The sequence below is a fragment of the Callithrix jacchus genome, chromosome 17 (genome assembly GCF_049354715.1).
Source record: "Callithrix jacchus isolate 240 chromosome 17, calJac240_pri, whole genome shotgun sequence".
Classification (NCBI taxonomy): domain Eukaryota; kingdom Metazoa; phylum Chordata; class Mammalia; order Primates; family Cebidae; genus Callithrix; species Callithrix jacchus.
This window is the reverse complement of record NC_133518.1, coordinates 42644043-42664525: the sequence shown is the minus strand read 5'-3', so window position 1 is coordinate 42664525 and position 20483 is coordinate 42644043. Positions and strand designations below refer to the sequence as shown.

The following is a 20483-nucleotide window of genomic DNA, read 5'->3' as shown; positions in this document are numbered from 1 at the left end:
CCGGCGCCAGGGAACGCCCAGGAAATCCAGTCCTCATCCTGAACAACCTGCGGAGTGGGGACGCCCGCCTTTTGCTATTATTACAAATTTGCTTGCGACTAAACCTTTGGATTTTTAGACGCACTTCTCGCTTCCTCTCACCCGGGCTGAGGGAGCCCCCGAGGCTACTGTGGGGCGGGGCGGGGCCGGGGCTGGGCGGGGCATCCTCGCAGCCTCAGGCAGCGCCCCGACCGCTGGCGGGAGGCGGTGGCGGCGCGGGCCGAGCAGCGCGGGGATTGGCTGTGACGGGCTGAGACGTCAGGCTGCCGCGGCCCAAACGGCCGCCTGGCGCGGCGCGGCGCAGTCGGCTTGAGTACTCCCTGTAACGAGGAGGTGTTCTCGGCTGTCCCACCCTCCCCTCCCGTCGCCCGGCTGCGCCGCCGGAGCTGGGACGCGCCTCCGCTGCCCTCGCCACCTCCATCCCCGCGGCCGCCGCTCCCCCAGCCGTCCGCGCGCACACCATGACGAAGAACGAGAAGAAGTCCCTCAACCAGTGCCTGGCCGAGTGGAAGCTCTTCATTTACAACCCGACCACCGGAGAGTTCCTGGGGCGCACCGCCAAGAGCTGGGGTGAGCGGGCGGCAGCTGGGCGTCCGGGGCGGGCCGCGGTCCGCGGGGTGCCGGGCGGGGTCGGGTGGGAACGGAAAGGCGGGAGGCGGCTCCCCGCGCCGGGGCCCCAGACCGCCCGACTCTAACCCGGGCCGCAGCGGTGAAGCGCGGCCCCATTCATTGCTCGCCCGGCCAGCAGGACTGGCCACCGCTCGCTCCCGAGGCAGCGCGGCCCGCCGCGCCGTTCCTCCCTCCTAGCCGGGAGTGGGGCGCACGTGCTGCCGGGGCCTCCTGCCCCGCGCGGCGCCGGAAGCCGGGGACCCCTGTCTGGCCCCGAACGTTCGGGAGCCAAGCTCCCCGGCCTCCTTTGTACGGAGCGCTCCGGCCGGAGAGGCCCTGGCGGAGGCGCCCGGCCCGCTAAGTGGTTCGTAGAAGCCAGACCCTGCCCCACTGCAGGGGAGAGGAAATTTCCACTCCCGCCGCTATCTTGTGACTCGTCCACGCTGCCACCCCGACCGGTCGGAAGAGTGAGGCTGAGTGTTAAGTGTGGGTGTGGGTTGCTTAAACGTGTAGCGGTGAGTTAGTCACAGAAGTACATTGTACAAGAAAATGCACTTGAATTTGGACAGTGAAAGGCCCTTAAAAAGGTCGGTTCCTCCCGGATTCCTTTTTAATTACAGAGGTTTTCTTCCTTACAAATTTGCTTCTTTGAGGAAAGTAAATCCTGTCCGAACAACACATTTTTTTTTCTGTGCCTTCAAAACAGGAGAGTAATGGTTGTATCTTAGCAGCTTTTTTTTTCTATGCGTGAGCTCTTTGTTTTAAAATATTTAAATCATCTACCATGTAGAGCTGCTTTAGGATGCCTTTTTTTCCCCCTAAAATTGTATCAATCTCTGAATACAGGCTAGAGCTTCCCCCCCCTTTATACTTAAGTAAACTAATTTTACCTTTTTAAATCCTTTTGAAACATACTTTGTTAGTAGGTCTTGAAAGACCATTTCTTTCTGACTGGGAGTCAATCTCGAGAGCTTAGAACTATTTAGGAACAGCATTTTTAGGAGAAGCCTGGAGAAATTAGCTAGGGCTGGGAAAATGCACTGTTGCTGCGGACTGAAATGGACTCGTTCAGGGTGAAAAGGCGACTTGAAGTTTTATCACAAGCTGAAAGGGGCCTTGGAGTATTTTAGCCCAGCCCCCACCTTAGAGATGAGAAAAATGAGACCCAGAGAGGTTGTGATTTTTGCCTTGTGTAAAATTACATATTCCACAAAGCCAGGAAAATAACCCAGTTCTCCTTTAATCCTAGTCCAGCAGTTGTATTATTTTACAGATGCCTTGCCTAACTGCATGGTAATCACTCATGATTTTTATTTAAATTGCTGTCTTCTTTTGGGAACCCACTAGTGTGATGAAGAAATAAATCTTGCATCCGGACTTACATGGGAACAAAAGATAAACAATTAAAAAGCTTAATTGCTTGTTTCCAGAGTGTACTGAATTTTTGCTGAAGACATTTTTGAGTGGTGGAGAGGGATTAATTTTGATAGGCTACCTTCCTCTCTTTCTCCCTTCCCCATTTCCAGAACGGAATAACTCCACTTTGTGTTAGAATGACATTTCTCACTGCAGATAGTGCTCTTCAACCTTTGTATTATATGACCTAGGGCAGAGATTTGATTTTATTGAGTTTATGCATTTGAATAGATAGCATGTGCACAAAAAAGTATAGGGCAATGTGTCAGGGCTGTAAAAGTAGTAGGAGTGAAGTTGGGATTCATTTTGGAAGGATTAAGCCAATCCTCTTAAAAATCGGTAAGTATCACTCTTATCAGTGAATAGTAAATTTCTTGTTTATTGTAACAATAGTAAGCCAATGAAGAATGGCATAAATATGTGAAAATTAACCATAATCCTGTCCCGGTGTAAAGGTATCCCTCTAAGGATAGGTGAGGGAGTTGTGAGAGGAGGTGGAAATCCATATTCAGCTTGCATGGTTGGGTCTGCCTAGAGCACCTTCTAGTTCTTGCAAAGGCAAGATCAGTTTGGAGAGCTCTGTGCCTCTGGGTAGGTATATGTCTGCCAGGAGAGGTGCCTTTTTCTAATTCTCTTGAAGGGACTGTATGGGTTAGCTGCTGGATCTCATCATACCTCAGAGATACTATTCATATTCTGGTATATATCTTACTGAATTGTGTAAGATTTGCTTTTTTTTTTTCTTTTTTGACATAGTGTTGTTTTACAATCTGAGTATATTGTGGCATCTTTCCATGTTAATAAAGATTTTTTTTTTTTTTTTTAGAGACAGATCTCTATGTAGTCACCCTTTTCACATACATTTTCACAAATTTATTTCTTTGGTAGATATTTGTACTGATGGGATTTCCAGGCCATTCATATGTACTTTTTACATTTTAGAAACCTGTTTTCGTATGCCTTCAAGGAAGTTTCTAACAGTTTCTATTCCCAACAGTGTATAGTGGTGTCTCGTACCTTCATCAGCGCTGAGGCTATTTTAACCTGTGTTATCTCTTTTAAAACCTTACGTTTGGGCTGGGCACGGTGGCTCATGCCTGTAATCCTAGCACTTTGAGAGGCCAAGGCGGGCAGATCACAAGGTCAGGAGATCGAGACCATCCTGGGCAACATGATTGAAATCCTGTCTCTACTAAAAATACAAAAATTAGCTGGGCATGGTGGCACATGCCTGAATCTCAGCTTCTTGGGAGGCTGAGGCTGAGGCTGAGGCAGGAGAATCACTTGAGCCAGGGAGTTGGAGGTTGCAGTGAGGTGAGATCACGCCATTGCACTTCAGCCTGGCAACAGAGTGAGACTCCACCTCAAGAAAAAAAAAAAAAAAAAAAAAAAGCCTTACATTTTTGGGCTGGGGGCAGTGGCTCATGTCTGTAATCCCAGCACTTTGGGAGGCTGAGGTGGGTGGATCACTTGAGTTCAGGAGTTGACCAGCCTGGCCAACATGGTGAAACCACGGCTCTATTAAAAATACAAAAAAAATTAGCAGGGCATGGTGGCACATACCTGGAATCCCAGCTACTCAGGAGACTGAGGCAGGAGAATTGCATGAACCCAGAAGGTGGAGGTTACAGTCAGCCGAGATCACACCATGGTACTCCAGTCTGGGTGACAAAGAAGACTCCATCAAAAAAAAAAAAAAAAAAAAACCTTACATTTTTTGGTGACAGCTTTTTTTTTTTTTTTTAAGACAGTCTTTTTTCATTTTGTAAATTTTTTTTCTAGTTGTCTTTTTGACTTTTTTAATCAAATTTTATGTAGGTGGTGGGAGGAAAAAAATATGTATTTGTTGTAAGTGGATGGTGGAAGAAAAAAAATCACATCTTTTTTGACCTTGTAAAGTTGCTAGGACTCCTGGTGTGTCTACTCCCAGGATTTTGTCATGCATTTAAAATGTACCCCAGTTTTATTTTATACATTTAAGTCTGGTATGATTGTCTCATTTTGACATGAGGTTCCTCTCCAAGTGCATTGGATATGTTAAAAAGCACACATATTTAAAAGTAGTTTTGCTATTTACATTTTGGAGAAAGTGAAAAAATATTGCATGTTACATTACATTGTCTTAAATATTTAAAACAGCTACATAAAGATTTTGAGTGGCTGTGTTATTGTGTATTTGGCTAAATTACACGAGGTAACTTATGTGTGCGTAAACATTTTGAAACACATAAGTTACCTCGTGATTTTCACAATAACCTAACATGTCAACTAGTTTGGTGATCCAAGTGTACCTAGCACTGGTTTTCAAGCTGAAAAGTAAGTATACATCAGTAACAAATAGTTGCCATTTATGAAAACACAGGACAAAGAAAATTGAGCACCCAGTGGCTAATGTTGCAAAATATTAAATAACTTAAGTGATTGAATACAATGAGTCAAATTAATGAAGCTTAGAAATCCTCTAGTGTTATTGAAACTACTAGTTACCCCCCCCCCGTGTGTTGCCATTAACATTTTTTTAATGATGAGTAGTAAAAATACGTTTATTTTACCTAATAGGTTTCTCTATCTAAAAAAAAAAAGTGTTGTTTCATGAAAATTTTGTGTGTTTTGCATATACAAATACCCCAATGTGAACTGTATTTGTTACTTTGGCTCATAGTCCAAAAACTCTTGAAAGCCAGTAATCTAGCCCAGTGCCCTCATTTCATAGGTGACAAAATTAAACCTATGGGTCATCTGATTTGCCAAAATTCACTCAGTGAGTTAGTGATAGAATCCTTGGGCCTTCAGACTCCAAGGCCAGAGCTTTTAAAACAAAAACAAAAAACAAGGCCAAACGCAGTGGCCCACGCCTGTAATCCCAGCACTTTGGGAGGCTGAGGCAGGCGGATCACCTGAGGTCAGGAGTTTAAGACCAGCCTGGCCAACATGGTGAAACTCCATCTCTAATAAAAGTACAAAAATTAGCTGGGTATGGTAGTGGGTACCTGTAATCCCAGCTACTCAGGAAGGTGAGGCAGGAGAATCGCATGAACCCAGGAGGTGGAGGTTGCAGTGAGCTGACATTGCACTACTGCACTCCAGCCTGGGCAACAAAAGTGAGACTCTTGTCTCAAAAAAACAAAAAACAAAACAAAAATAAATAATTAAAAGCCAGCTATGTCATGATGTGTTGTCATTTAATGACATCTACTTGTGGGCTTCTTTGGGGTTCATTACCTTTATTGAGGTGGTCTGTCAGTAAATTTATTAACATTAACTTAAAACTTTAAGTCACTCATTTCCAATCCTAGTCAGAATTCTCTACCAAAACTTGGCACCTATATTTTGTTTGTGTGTCTTTTCTTTTACTGTAGGTCCATGAAGTGCCATTTTTTCTTTTCTCACTCACTTCTGGGTCATGGCTCAGTGATTGTTCTGCTTTGGAGATCAGACTTCATCCCATTTGGGGCATCTGACAGTAGGGAAGAAGGCAGATGTGTTTATTTTCCAATGTCACATAGTTGTAAGATGGTGTTCTTTGTCCTGTGGAGTGTGCCATTAACCCATTTATGCTGGAGGTTGGAATTTTTTGAATTTTTGCAATCAGACCTTGGCAATGACCTTGAGCAGTAGGATATAACTCCCACATGCTTAGCGTTCCAATAATGGAACACTAGGCATAAATAGAAGCTTTACAAACTTTACAAAAATATACCTCACTGGGAAAGTAACAGGACTTGCCTTACCCTGTGGGCAGGCTAAATGCAGGCCAGTGGTACATGTGGTGACAGCAGCAGAAGAGCAGGGCAGGTACTGAGCCATCATCTAGCAGGAGAAAGTACTTCCTGGATTGTCCAGGAAGTAGTCCTGTGGTGGGAGGGAGAGAAAGAGAAAGTTTATATGTTGTGTTACAATACCATTGTAATTATGGTAGTACTTGTGCTTTAAGATTATTAAAGAGCACCCTCTCCCCACCCCTGAAGTAATTTTATTTCTTTGAAATTTACTTTTGGATTTATATCTATATAATTAAACTAGTTGTATTAAAAGAAATCTTAAAAGCCCTCCTATCTATAGTAACAATTTTTCCATGATTTTATCATCACTTGATTAAGGACCAATCATTTAACACTGATTGTGAAATAGGAGAAAACACTCATTTAACCTTGAAAGATAAATTTACTATTTTCTAATTTTACATTCATTCATCTTTACAGGTGAAGTAAAGTCACCTGTAATCTTTAACCACATAATATAACCACTGTTAACATTTTATGTCTTTTTCCTATGTATAAGTAAGTTTTAAACATACCTAAATGAAGTTTTTAAATGCTTAGTTACATACTTGATCTTATCATTTAACGTTTAAGGAGAATGTTCTTTATTCTTCTGCCTTTTTCCTAAATGCTTATGTGCTGGAGGTGTCCTTGGCTCTGTTTGTCACCTTTGTGGTGACCATACATACTTCCTGTTGAATTTATCTAGTCTGATGGCTTAGTTACTATCTCTGTTGGGACTCCCAAATCTGTATATCTAATCATATGCCTTTCTTAGATGGAGTTTTGCCTCTTGTTGCCCAAGTGCTCGTGGGCCAAGTGGAGTACAGTGGTGCAATCTCCTCACCACAACCTCTGCCTCCCCAGTTGAAGCAATTCTCCTGCCTCAGCCTCCCAAGTAACTGGAATTACAGGCATGCACCACCACACTCACGTAATTTTGTATTTTTAGTAGAGACGGGATTTCTCCATGTTGATCAGGCTGGTCTCAAATTCCCAACCTCAGGTGATCCACTGCCTCGGCCTCCCAAAGTGCTGGGATCACAAGTGTGAGCCATGCGCCTGGCCTGACTTCTTAATGTTATTATAACCACCTGCCTATCAGAAATCTACAGTTAGATGTTTCATAGGTATCGCTTCGTGTAAATCTGTGTTCTCAAGGGCTCCTTAGCATGACATACAAACTCTTTATAATCTCAGTGGCTTACTTCTCTTCTGTCATCTGTCTCTACCATTCTACCTAGTTATTTCCTATCCCTTCTGGGCCGTTTCCTAGCTTCTGGGCCTCTCATCCCCATGTTCCATGTTGGCCTGGCTACTCAGATGTCGGCTTTTATAGTCTTATCTCTGGAAAACATCTTTGAACTCCTCTTTGCATTAAGCCCAGGTGCAGTGGCTCTTGCCTATAATCCCAGCACTTTGGAAAGCCAAGGTGGGCAGATAGCTTGTGGCCAGGAGTTTGAAATCAGCCTGGGCAACATGGTGAAACTTATTACTACTAAAAATACAAAAAATTAGCCAAGTGTGATGGCATAGCGAACTTTTGTAATCAAACCTTGGCAATGACCTGTATTCACAGCTACTCATGAAGCTGAGATGGAAGGATCACCAGTCCAGGAGGTCAAGGTGCAATGAGCTATAATTGTGCTACTGCATACCAGCCTGGGTGGCAGAGTTAGGACCTATCTTTAAAAAAAAAAATTAAAAAGACCCAAATAAATAAATAAAAGACTTTTTTTTTTCTGTCATTCCATTTACAACTTTATATATTGTTGTTATTGCCTGTTTTCTAGACTATAATCTTCTTACTCTTGTCTTATTCCTTTTTGATTCTTTAACCCCTAGCCTGTCCTCGCACTTATTAGGAATGTAGTACAAACTGGTCGAATGAATGATCAACACTAAGAATGTTTCCATGAAGTTAGTCTTCTGCAGCATTGTTTTTAACATCTTCACAGCATTTGACAGTATTGGCCTACCATAGTATAATCATACCCCTAATATTTGAGCATTTTCCTTTTTCTTTGAGTACTGATGGGTTTTCATGGAAGTTCGGTGTTCAAAAGAAACTTAGTGATTATTCCACTTAACTTTCTCATTGGAGACTCAGCTGGGTTTGTGGCATGCCTGGATCATGCATCTGATCATCAGTGACAGAACCAGGGCTTTTATTTAGGTTTCCTTCCTGCTTTATTGCTCTTTTCAGCTTCTTATACTGCTTTCATGAAACCCTCAAGTCTTTTTTTCTTTTAACTCACCTGCTCTCAATTTAATGTGAGTTTACTTACTAGTGCCCTTCTTTTATGGGGTGCTGTTACTAATAATGAAAATATTTTTTAATGTACTAACCTATCACATACGTGTTTAAACTTGTAACTGAGTCATTTGTGGAGCTGGCTCTTATTTGTAGCTTCTCAGGATTTTGCTGGTGCCATGGGTAAGATAATGACTTTGGGACTGACCTTCCTGCAAGGCCTGGGTTGCTTTTCTTTTGGTTGTATCGTGTGTTGGCAGTATCTGGCTCATAAAATGTGGCACCTTACATACTCCTGCTCCCACTCCCTAGCTCTCTAGCCATTCCTTTCCTAGTTCTTTCCTGTTTGCTCTTCTTGTCTTCTAAATGTATGTGATGGTTAATATTATTGAGTGTCAACTTGATTGGATTGAAGGATAGAAAGTATTGATCCTGGGTACGTCTGTGATGGTGTTGCCAAAGGAGATTAACATTTGAGTCAATGGGCTGTGAAAGGCAGACCCATCCTTAATTGGGTGGGTACCACCTAATCAGCTGCCAGTGAATATAAAGCAGGCAGAAAAAATGTGAAACTCAAGGAGATGTATATATATATCTCTTACTCTGTCCCTTTAGGTCCTAATGCAATGTATATTTCTCAGGTGCTGTCTTTGGCTTTGTTTTCTTCTTTCCTGGCAATGTCATATAACAACTGCAAAGATCATTCACAGATTTTTCTTTCTGGTTGGTTGAAATCTCTCTCAGGTTCCAGGCCCCCATTTGATCTCAGTTGCTTTGTGCATATCCCACAAATCTAAGATTGTGAGGCTTAGATGTCTTAACTAACTCTCTAACTCTGATACCATAACATCATCTGGTCAATAGCTCATTTCCCTTCCTCCACTGAAGTTTTGTATTGCTCCTCTTTTTGCAGTTTAAAAAACAGCTTCACTATCCTTTCTGTCATCTAGGCTCCAGACTTACCCAAATTGTGCCAGTCTATTCGATAACATCTCTCGAATCTCTTGAATCTTTGTGGCTCATACCCCCATTACTAGTACTACAGTTATTTCAGGAATTAATTTTCTTTCACCTATTTACCATTTTCTCTTTACCCCCATCAAGTGAAAGCACACACTTAGAGGACACCCAGGAAGCTCATTTTTCCTAGCTTCATAACCCTAGGCACCTGTTCCAAATTTTGTTAACACTCCCACCAACCTTGTCCTCATTTTATCAAGATCAGGTAGTGCCTTTTCTTTCTTTCTTTCTTTCTTTCTTTCTTTCTTTCTTTCTTTCTTTCTTTCTTTCTCTCTCTCTCTCTCTCTCTCTCTCTCTCTCTTCTCTCTCTCTCTCTGTCTCTTCTTTCTTTCTTTCCTTTTTTTTTTTTTTTGAGGCCGAGTTTCACTCTTGTTGCCCAGACTGGAGTGCAATGGTGGAATCTCAGCTCACTACAACCTCTGCCTCCTGGGTTCAAGTGAGTCTTTTGTCTTGGCCTCCAGAGTAGCTGGGATTATAGGCTCATGCCACCACACCCAGCTGATTTTTGTATTTTTAGTAGAAATGGGGTTTCATCATATTGGTCAGGCTGGTTTCGTACTTCTAACCTCAGGTGATCCACCCGCCTTGGCCTCCCAAAGTGCTGGGATTACAGGCATGAGCCACCATGCCCAGTCAGGTAGTGCCTTTTCTTGTAAACTCTCTGATTAAAAACTTAAAGCACCAGATGAAGATCTTTGTAATTTTTTCACAGTTGTTCCAGCTTCAAATAGACCATTGGCTTTCCAACTTTTATCTGTTGTCTTAAACACACACACACACACACCCTGTAGTGTTGCTGACCCTGGGCAAATTGGGCTCCTAACTACTGATGCATCACCAGTAAGATCCAAAGAGTCAGTGAGAATCATTGTGACTTAAGCAATGTAACCTGCTATCAGGTTATTTCTAAGGCTGCAGCTTTGATCATATTACTCTCTATACCCTGAAACTGTGTTTGGGTTCCCACTGCTTCCAGAAAGTTTAGGTAAGTTCCAGACAGTCTGGTATTCCAGGTTTGTTGTATGTGGGCTTGGAGCTGTTTCCAACCCTAAATAACCTCATTTCCCACCTTGCTCACACCCTATTACACACCTTATGTCATAGCCACATGGGTATCTGAGACCCGTGGTCTGGAACCCCTGTCTGTTTCTTACCCCATCTCCTCATTCTCTGCACATGAATTCTTCCCTATTTCACAGACCTAGCTTCAGTGCCGGCTCTGCCATAAGCCTTCTTTGATATGCTCAGGTGGAAATAATACCACTTATTTCCTATAACATCTAGAATTTTGTATCTGTACATAAAGGCATAATTCTGTTACCTAGCTCACAATGACTCTGCTCTACTAAATTTCTAATTAATTTTTGAAGTTTTCAGATAGGGCATTATAATAAAAAGTGAAGTGGTAGGCTTATATATTTTTTCTTGATACATCTTAGAAGTATACCATTAAACTGAAAAGATGACCAGATAGGCCTCATAGACCTAAATTCTAGTTCCGTATCTCCGTAAAAGCTCAGATAATTCAAAATCTCTTAGCTTTGTTTCCTCTATAAAAGAAAAAAGTTCAGCCAGGCATGATGGCTCATGCCTTTAAGCCTAGCACTTTGGGAGGCCAAGATGGGAGGACTTTAGGCCAGGAATTGAAGACCAGCCTGGATGACATACGGAGACCCCATCTCTACAAAAAATAATTTTTAAAAAATTAGTTGGCTGTGGTGCACATCTGTGGTCCTAGCTTTTCAGGAGGTGGAGGCTGCAGTGAGCCATGATTGTGCCACTGCATTCCAGCCTGAGTGACCCAAGTGAGACCCTACTTCAAAAAGAAAAAGAAAAAAAGTTAGATAGTGTCAAATGTGACTTTGAAATTGCAAGCTAAGCCTACCTATTTAAATGTTTTGGAATAGGAGGCAGCAGGCTTCAAAGGACCACATGTTATTTTAGGCTTTGCCGGCCGCTTGGTGTCTGGTACAACTACTTAACTCCACTACTGTAGCTTGAAATTGGCCATAGACAATATGTAAACTGATGGGCCTGGCTAGCATTTTATTTACAAAAACAGCAGCAGTCATGGTTTGCTTTAGAAGTTAGAGTTGGTGAGTGGTCAGTGTAGTCGGACTCAAGAAATCTAAACTGGTCTTAAATAGAATGTGGACTCTTGGCTTTGTTCTTTTCATATAATAAAAGTAACAACTTTTTTTGATTGTTTTACAGTACAGATGTGAATAATCAGTAAGTCCAACACCCTCAGCTTCTTCCTAGGTTAAAAAAAAAAAAGCCCCTGTTAAGTGTGCAAATGCTTTTCAAAAGGTAATATGTGGCATGTCCATAAAGGTCTGGCAGTTTCTTATAAAGGTATATATATATACCAACCCCTTAACCAGCAGTCCTACTCTTAGGTGTGTTTATCCAAGAGAAATGAAAACATACGTTCACAAAATACACTTGTACAAGAATATTCACGGTAGCCCTATTCATAATAGTTCCAAACTGGGAACAGTTCAGGTTTCTCGGCTAGGCAGTAGATAAACTTGCATGTGTATACTCAGTGGTACATGAGTAGTACTCATGACTACTACTCAGTGGTAAAAAAGAATGAACTATAGATGTACAAAACATGATGAATCTCGCAGTCTGGGAAAGAAAGCCTTACCAAAGAGAGGACATACTATATGGTTTTATTTATGTGAAATTCTAAAATAAGCAACTCTTACCTATGCTGGAAAGAAAAACCCAGAACGGTGGTTGCCTTTAGGTGGGCAGGGAAAATGACTAAGAAGGGACATGAGGGAATTTTGAGGGTGATGATAAATGTTCTTTGTCTTGAATAGGGCTTTGGATCATAAGTGAATATATTTGTCAAAACTCATTAAGTGCTATATTAGAGATTTGTGTATTTCGCTGAATATGCATTTTTTTTCAATTCTAGTTAACATGCATGCCGAATTGTTCTTTGATGTTTGCAACTTGAAATGATCTTAAAAATGAGATAAATACAGTAAAATGTTAATTGTAGAATCTTAATGGGTTTATGAGTGTTCACTTTTAGGTTTCACTCAACTTTGCTGTGGATGTGTAAATATTCCTGGAGTGCTTGAGAATATGAATACATTTGCGTGTTTTTCTCTACCTCCTTCACTAGTCTCAGTGTTTCCTACAAATCATTATCAGTTTTCCTGTTCATTTTTTCAGCACCACTTTTATATATGTTTATAAACATGTTTGTGTATATATGTGGAGTATGTAGAAATAAATAAATAGGTTCTTGTCTACCTCTACATGAGTAATAGGAAGCTCTTATGTTCTGGAACTTGATTTTTTTATCACTTAATATGTCTTGGCTGTATATATAGGTTTGTCTCATTCTTTTTCATAGCATAATGTATTAGTCCATTTTCACACTGCTATAAAGAACTACCTGAGACTGGGTAATTTATAAAGAGGTGTAATTGACTCACATGATATGGCTTGGCTGTGTCCCCACCCAAATCTCATCATGAATTGTAGCTCCCATATTCCCTGTGTGTCATGGGAGGACCTCAGTGGGAGGTAATTGAATCATGGGGACAGGTCTTTACTCTGCTGTTCTCATGATAGTGAATAAGTCTCATGAGATCCGATGGTTTTTATAAATAGGGGTTCCCCTGCACACGCTCTCTTGCCTGCTGACGTGTAATATGTGACTTTGCTCCTCATTCACCTTCTCCCATGATTGTGAGGCCTCCCCAGCCATGTGGAACTGTGAGTCAGTTAAATCTCTTTCCTTTAAAAATTATCCAGTCTCTAGTATATCTTTATTAGCAGTGTGAGAACGGACTAATACACTCAGAGTTCCATGTGGCTGGGAAGGCCTCAGGAAACTTACAGTCATGGCAGAAGGAGAAGCAAGGCACTTCTTACGTGGTGGCAGGAGAGAGAGAGCCAAGAGGGAAGTGCCACACACTTTGCAACAGCCAGACTTATGATAACTCACTGTCACGAGAACAGCAGGGGGGACATCTGTCCCTTATGATTCAGTCACCTCCCACTGGGCCCCTCCCCCAACATGTGGGGATTACAATTTGAGATGAGATTTGGGTGGGGCACAAAGACAAATAATATCACATAATGTTCCATAGTGTGGAGATTCTACTATAGAATATGTATATTTCCTTTTGATGAACATTTAAATTGTTTCCAATTTTTATCTTAACAATTGCTACAGTGCAACTGTTTTTGAGACACAGTCTCCCTGTGTTGCCCAGGCTGGAGTGGAGTGGAGTGGCTTGATCTCGGCTCACTGCAACCTCCACCTCCCGGGTTCAAGCTGTTCTCCTGCTTCTAGGACTACAGGCGCCTGCTTCCACACCCAGCCAATTTTTTTGTACTTTTAGTAGAGATAGGGTTTCACTAGTTGGCCAGGCTGGTCTTGAACTCCGGACTTCATGATCCGCCTGCCTCGGCCTCCCAAAGTGCTGGGATTACAGGCATGAGCCACCATGCCTGGCCTACAATGTAACTTTTTATCTAGAGTAGATAAACTGAGAAATGGAATTGCCAATTCATAATATGTATTTATTTTTATTATTAATACATCATTCTGGCAGGGTGCTGTGGCTCATGCCTGTCATCCCACCACTTTGGGAGGCCGAGGTAGGTGGATCACCTGAGGTCAGGAGTTCAAGACCAGTGTGGCCAACATGGTGAAATCCCCATCTCTCCTAAAAACACAAAACTTAACTTTAGTGGGGCGTGGTGGGGGCCTGTAATCCCAGTTACTTGAGAGACTGAGGCAGGAGAATCACTTGCACTTGGGAGGTGGAGGTTGCAGTGAGCCAAGACTGTGCCACTGCATTCCAGCTGGGGCAAGAAGAGCAAGATATTTCTCCAAAAAAGCTGTACCAGTTTATACTCCCACCAGCAGTGGATAAAAGTACCTGTTTCTCTTCAAGCAGTAGATATTATAACAATATTGTACAATTATATAAAAATGTTATACAGTTTTTTTCTATTTTGATAGGATGCTGGTATCTATCTGGTTGGTTTAATTTGTAGTTTCTTCAATATTTTTATATTTGCTCAATTTCATTTTTTAAATTTATTTATTTTTATTTTCTTTTATTTTGAGACGGAGTGTTGCTCTGTTGCCTAGGCTGGAGTGCAGTGGTGTGATCTCAGCTACACTACAACCTCCGCCTGCCCGGTTAAAGCAATTCTGCCTCAGCCTCCCGAGGAGTTGGGACTACAAGCACGTACTACTATGCCCAGCTAAATTTTCCTGTATTTTTAGTAGAGACGGGATTTCACGGTGTTAGGCCAGGATGGTCTCGATCTCCTGACCTTGTGATCCACCCACCTTGGCCTCCCAAATTGCTGGGATTACAGGCATGAGCCACCAAGCCCGGCCTCAATTTTAATTTTTAAAAATGCCTGTTACTTAATTTTTTCTTTTCTTGAGACAGGGTGTGGCTTAGTCACCCTGGCTGGAGTACAGTGGCATGATATTGGCTCGCTGCAGCCTCTACCTCCTGGGCTTAGCTGATTCTCTTGCTTCAGCCTCCCACGTAGCTGGGACTACCTATGTATGCCACCACACCTGGCTAATTTTTCTATTTTTGTTTTGTTTGGGGTTTTTCTTTTTTTTTCTTTTCGTTTTTGTTTTTGTTTTTGTTTTGTTGTTGTTTTTTTTTTTTTTGAGGTGGAGTCTCCTTGTTTTGCCCTGGACTACAGTGGGATGATTTTGGCTCATTGCAACCTTCACCTCCTAGGTTCAAGCAATTCTTCTGCCTCGGCTTCCCAAGTAGCTGGGATTACAGGCACCCGCCACTATGTCCAGCTAATTTTTGTATTTTTAGTAGAGATGGGGTTTCATCTGTTGGCCAGGCTGGTCTTGAACTCTTGACCTCAAGTGATCTGCCTGCCTCAGTCTCCCCAAGTGCTGGAATTACATGTGTGAGCCACCACACTGGCCTAATTTTTGTATTCTTAGTTGAGACTGGATTTCACCATGTTGCCCAGGCTGGTCTCAAACTCCTGAGCTGAAGCCTGCTTCACCTACCAAAGTGCTGGGATTACAGGCATGAGTCACAGCCCCCAGCCAGTGTTATGTTCTTACTAGTTAAAAGAAATTTTGATATACTTTGAGTATTAAGCCTTTATGATACTTGTAAATATTCTTCATGGACTCTTTTTCATCTTTTTGCTGTCTTGTCTTTTAACTCTTATTTTGGTTTCTTTTTAAAATTGTAATGGTTTTAAGTGAACATTATCACAGACTTAACAGTCTTCTGTAGGCTTTTCTTAATCACTTATCCCTATATGTTGTATAATCTATTTCCTCACTGATTTGAATTGGCAACTTAGTTACATGAAAAATTCCATTTTATATGGATTCCTTTATTGTTGATTTGTTGATCCTTATCTTGATTCCTGTATCATCATGCTGTATAGTATTTAGGCTTTATATACATGATTGTAAAGTAAAATAAATGTATAAATTTTGTGTCAATACTGTCTGTTCGGTTTTAGTATCCAAATAGTGCAAGCCTTATAAAAACCGTTAAGGTCATCTGTAGAGCATACAAAAAGAATAGTTCATATATAGAAAGTAGTCTGTTCTTTGCATTTTGAGAGAACCAGCTAAAGTGAAGCCATTTGGACTTGGTGTCTCTTTGAGGGGTAAAGCTCTATTTTTTGTAAAAACTTACAGTTTGAACATTTTAATTTTCCTAAAATTTTGTATTTCATCTCTTTTCACATTTACTACTTGAAAACATTTTATTGATCAAAATGATTTATCATTTAAATTTATTGAATGGTTTTGTTTTTTGTTTTGTTTTGAGATGGAGTTTCGCTCTTGTTACCCAGGCTGGAGTGCAATCACGGGATCTCGGCTCACCGCAACCTCCACCTCCTGGGTTCAGGCGATTCTCCTGCCTCAGCCTCCCGAGTAGCTGGGATTACAGGCACGCGCCACCATGCCCAGCTAATTTTTTGTATTTTTAGTAGAGACGGGGTTTCACCATGTTGACCTATGGTCTCGATATCTTGACCTTGTGATCCACCCTCCTCGGCCTCCCAAAGTGCTGGGATTACAGGCTTGAGCCACCGCGCCCGGCCCCTGAATGTTTTTTTTCATGATTTTTTTATTACGTTTTTGTGTCCATTAACTTGCGTTTTTATCTTAAATCTGTCCTCCTTTCTTTGAATTTATTTTAGTCTTGAGCTAAATATCTGGCTTTTTTGTTAGTAATATATTTCAATGATGTTTTAATGAATGCATTTAAGGCTGTGGATTTGAGTTCTGCTCTGATTACATTATTTTGAATTTTTGAATGTTTTTATTGTCTTTTTAATTCAAGGATTAAGATACAATTTTTTAAATTTGCATTGTTAATTTCTAATGTATTTATTTCGAGATGTTATAGAATGTGGCCCTTTTTTTTTTTTTTAAATGTTTTTTAGTTTTGAATTGCGTTTTGTTTTTGTGATGTAAACTGACTTCATGGTCAGTTTTGGGGCAGTGTTCCAGGTTTGTAGAGAGTATTTTTTGGTGACTACAAATTTCTACTAACTGTTGCATTTTAAAAATACATATTGCCCTTTCTGTTGTTCTTTACTCAATCTGTGGGTTTCTGGAGAGGTATGTTAACATCTCTGGTCAGGAATGTGGTGAATTTTTGCTTTAATCATTTGAAGCTGCTTGGCATCACAAAGGTTCATGGCTATTATACTGTATCTTCTTGATGTGTTTTTGCTTTTATTAAATACATAGTGTCTTCACCCTTGCAAACATGTTTTGACTTGAATTCTAGTTTACATAGAGTAATAATGCCATATTTGCATTTCTTTTTGTTAGCCAAGAACTATTTTATTTTCCTGTTTCTTTCAATCATTGGTGTTTTAATTTTAGGTTGTCTTCTATAACAGGATTAAGTGGATTTTTTTAACTGATTCTGATAATGTCCACTGTTAAATTATTCCTGCCATATTATTGGCATTTTAATTCTAGATTGTTACTGAATATAGGCCAGGTGCAGTGGCACAAGCCTGTAATCCCAGCTACCTACCCAGGAGGCTGAGGCACAAGTATCGCTTGAACCAGGAGGCAGAGATTGCAGCAAGTGAAGATGGAGCCACTGCACTCCAGCCTGGGCAACAGTGAGACTCTCAAAAAAAAAAAAAGTTACTGAATATAAACAAATTTAAAACTTTGCCTTATGTAAACTACAAACACAGTGGCAAGATCATTGGCTGCCTGGTAAAGGGTGTAGATTGCAAAGGGGCACAAGGAGCCTTTTGGATGTGATGGTAATGTTCTGTATCTTTAATGGAGTGGTAGCTTCACAGATGATAAACTGTCAAAACTCATTGGAATTGTACACCTGAAATGGGTGAAATTTACTATATGCAAATTATTCCTCCAAATTGTTAAGAAAAAGCAATTAAAACATCTTATTTAGATGTTACCAGTCTTAGCAGATTTTGCTCACCATTGCCTTTCGTAGTTTTTCCTCTTTGCCTTAGTTTTTTTTGTTGTTGTTTTGTTTGCTTGTTTTTTTTGGAGACTGAGTCTTGCTCTTTGTCACACAGGCTGGAGTGCAGTGGTGCAATTGGCTTATTTCAGCCTCTACTTCTCCAGCTAAAGTGATTCTCCTGCCTTAGCTTCCTGAGTAGCTGGGATTACAGGCATGAACCACCATATCTGCTAATTTTTGTATTTTTAGTAGAGAGAGAGTTTCACCGTGTTGGCCAGACTGATCTCGAACTCCTGATCTTAAGCAATCCACCTGCCTCAGCCTACCAAAGTGCTGGGATTACAGGCATAAGCCACCACGCCCAGCTTTCTTCTTGATGTTCTACAGTTTTACCTGTTTGTGTCTGGGTCTAGGTTGTTTTCCAATATTGTTTAAACCTTCCAATCTAGACACAGCCTTATTATTTCTTTAATTGTTCTTGTCCCACCCTCTTTTTTTTTTTTTTTTTTTTTTTTTTTTTTAAGATGGAGTTTTGCTCTTGTTACCCAGGCTGGAGTGCAATGGCACGATCTCGGCTGACGGCAACCTCCGCCTCCTGGGTTCAGGCAGTTCTCCTGTCTCAGCCTCCTGAGTAGCTGGGATTACAGGCACGCGCCACCACGCCCGGCTAATGTTTTGTATTTTTAGTAGAGATGGGGTTTCACCATGTTGACCAGGATGGTCTCGATCTCTTGACCTTGTGATCCACCCGCCTCGGCCTCCCAAAGTGCTGGGATTACAGGCATGAGCCACCACACCCAGCCATGTCCTACCCTCTTTTCCTGTGGAGTTCCCATTAGATTTTTTTGTATTTCTGGTTCTCTCCCCAATGTCTCAATAAGTTTTCATATACTCCCTCTCTGTTAGCCCAGTGTTATAGAATACCTGACTTGGTCTTTATTTCACTGAATTTTTCTTCAGCTTGACCAGTTCTCCCAGGATTGGCTCATCGACTAAGTTTTTGTTTTTCTTTTAACAGCTTTATTGGGGTATAATTAACATACAGTAAACTGCACATATTTGAAGTATACCTATTTAAAGTTTTGGCATCACTCATGTATATGTGTGTGCATATGTTGTACTCATGAAACTATCACTGTAGTCAAAATAATGAACATTTATCACCCCAAACATTTCCTCTTGGCCCTTTGTAACCCATCTCTGTTCTTACCTCCCCAGACTCCAGGCGAAAGTAAATCTGCTTTTTGACACTTTATTAAATACAGTCATGCCTTCTGAGAAATGTGGTTAGCTGTTTTCATTGATTTCATTGTTGTGCAGACATCATAAAGTGGACTTGCACAAATGTAGAAGGCGTAGCCCACTGCACATGTAGGCCATATGGTATAGACTGTTGCTCCTAGCTGTAAACTTGTACATGTTACTGGATGAATACTGTAGACAACTGTAACATATCAATACTGTAGACAATACGTTTTGTCTGTCAACGTATCTAAACATAGAAAAGATACAGTAAAAATACCGTGTAAATATAAAAAAATGGTATACCTGTATAGGGCACTGACCATGAATGGAGCTCACAGGACTGTAGTTGAAGTGAGTGAATGTTAGGGCCTAGAACATAAACCCTATACACTTAGGCTACACTAAATTTATTAATTTTTTTTTTGCTTCAGTAATAACTTTAGCTTGTTGTAACTTTTTACTTTATAACTTTTTTTTTTTTTTTTAGATAGAGACAGGGTCTTGCTATGTTGCCCAGGCTGGTCTTAAACTTCTGGCTTCAAGCAGTCTGCCCACCTCAGCCTCCAAAAGCTATGGGATTGCAGGTGCGAGCCTCCATACCCAGCGACTTTATAAACTTTTTAACTGTTTTGTAATGACATGTAGCTTTTAAAGCACAAACATATAGTACAGCTGCACAAAAATATTTTCTTTATATCCCTATTCTGTAAGCTTTTTTCTATTTAAAAGATTTTTTTTTAATTCAAAAGGTGTTTATTGAGATGGTTCCCCACTCATCTTGATTCAGAGTGCTTTTAGTGCTGCTTCCTCCTGAAAGAACATCCTTCTGTAAGCCTTGCTTTTCCTCCTGTAGTCTGGCAGAGGACAGTGGAGCAGCTAACACAAAAAACTACCGTTTGTGCATGGCTAAAGACCGTGGTGATTTTATAGCATCCTCGGCATTTCACATCCAAGAAGTGGGAATTGGGGCTCTGCACCAGGCGTTTCTTCTTGTGTTTCCTCTTCTCTTCTGGAGAGGGATGAAGGAGATCCTTTGCGAGAGGCATGTTCTCGTGGTAGGTTGTCACCGCTGGAAAGGCTAAAAGATTTTTTTTAAGTCTTGAAACTTTTTTGTTAAAAACTAAGACACAAACATGCACATTAGCCTAGTCCTACAGAGTCAGAATCATCAGTATCACCATCTTCCGCCTTCATATCTTGCCCCACTGGAAGGTCTTCAGGGGCAGCAGCACACATAGAGCTGTCTTTGTTTGTTTGTTTGTTTGTGACAGAGTTTCACTCTTTTTACCCAGGCTAGAGTGCAATGGCACGATCTCGGCTCACCGCAACCTCTGCCTCCTGGGTTCAGGCAATTCTCCTGCCTCAGCCTCCCGAGTAGCTGGGACTGTAGGTATGCACCACCATGCCCAGCTAATTTTTTTTTTTTTGTATTTTTAGTAGAGACAGGTTTCACCATGTTGACCAGGATGGTCTCGATCTCTTGACCTTGTGATCCACCCGCCTCGGCCTCCCAAAGTGCTGGGATTACAGGCTTGAGCCACTGCGCCCGGCCGAGCTGTCTTCTATGTGATAACAGTGGCTTCCTCTGGAATACCTCCTGAAGAACCTGCCTGAGACCGTTTCACCATTTATAAGTAGAAGGAGTCCACTGTAAACTGACAATAAAAAGTATAGCATAGTAAA

The 20483-nt window shown here is 41.3% G+C and overlaps 1 protein-coding gene and 1 pseudogene across 1 annotated transcript in view; one reads left to right on the top strand and one right to left on the bottom strand.

The window, feature by feature from the left end:
• The first annotated feature begins 341 nt into the window (after positions 1 to 341).
• ATP1B3 (ATPase Na+/K+ transporting subunit beta 3) overlaps positions 342 to 20483 on the top strand; it is a 54213-nt gene continuing 34071 nt past the window's right edge. The window contains exon 1 of the mRNA XM_035278250.3: positions 342 to 609. Coding sequence (XP_035134141.1) covers positions 501 to 609 — 109 coding nt within the window. The 5' untranslated portion in view covers positions 342 to 500. The remainder of the gene's footprint in view (positions 610 to 20483) is intronic.
• LOC100415671 (ribosomal protein S27-like pseudogene) lies at positions 19558 to 19901 on the bottom strand (annotated as a pseudogene).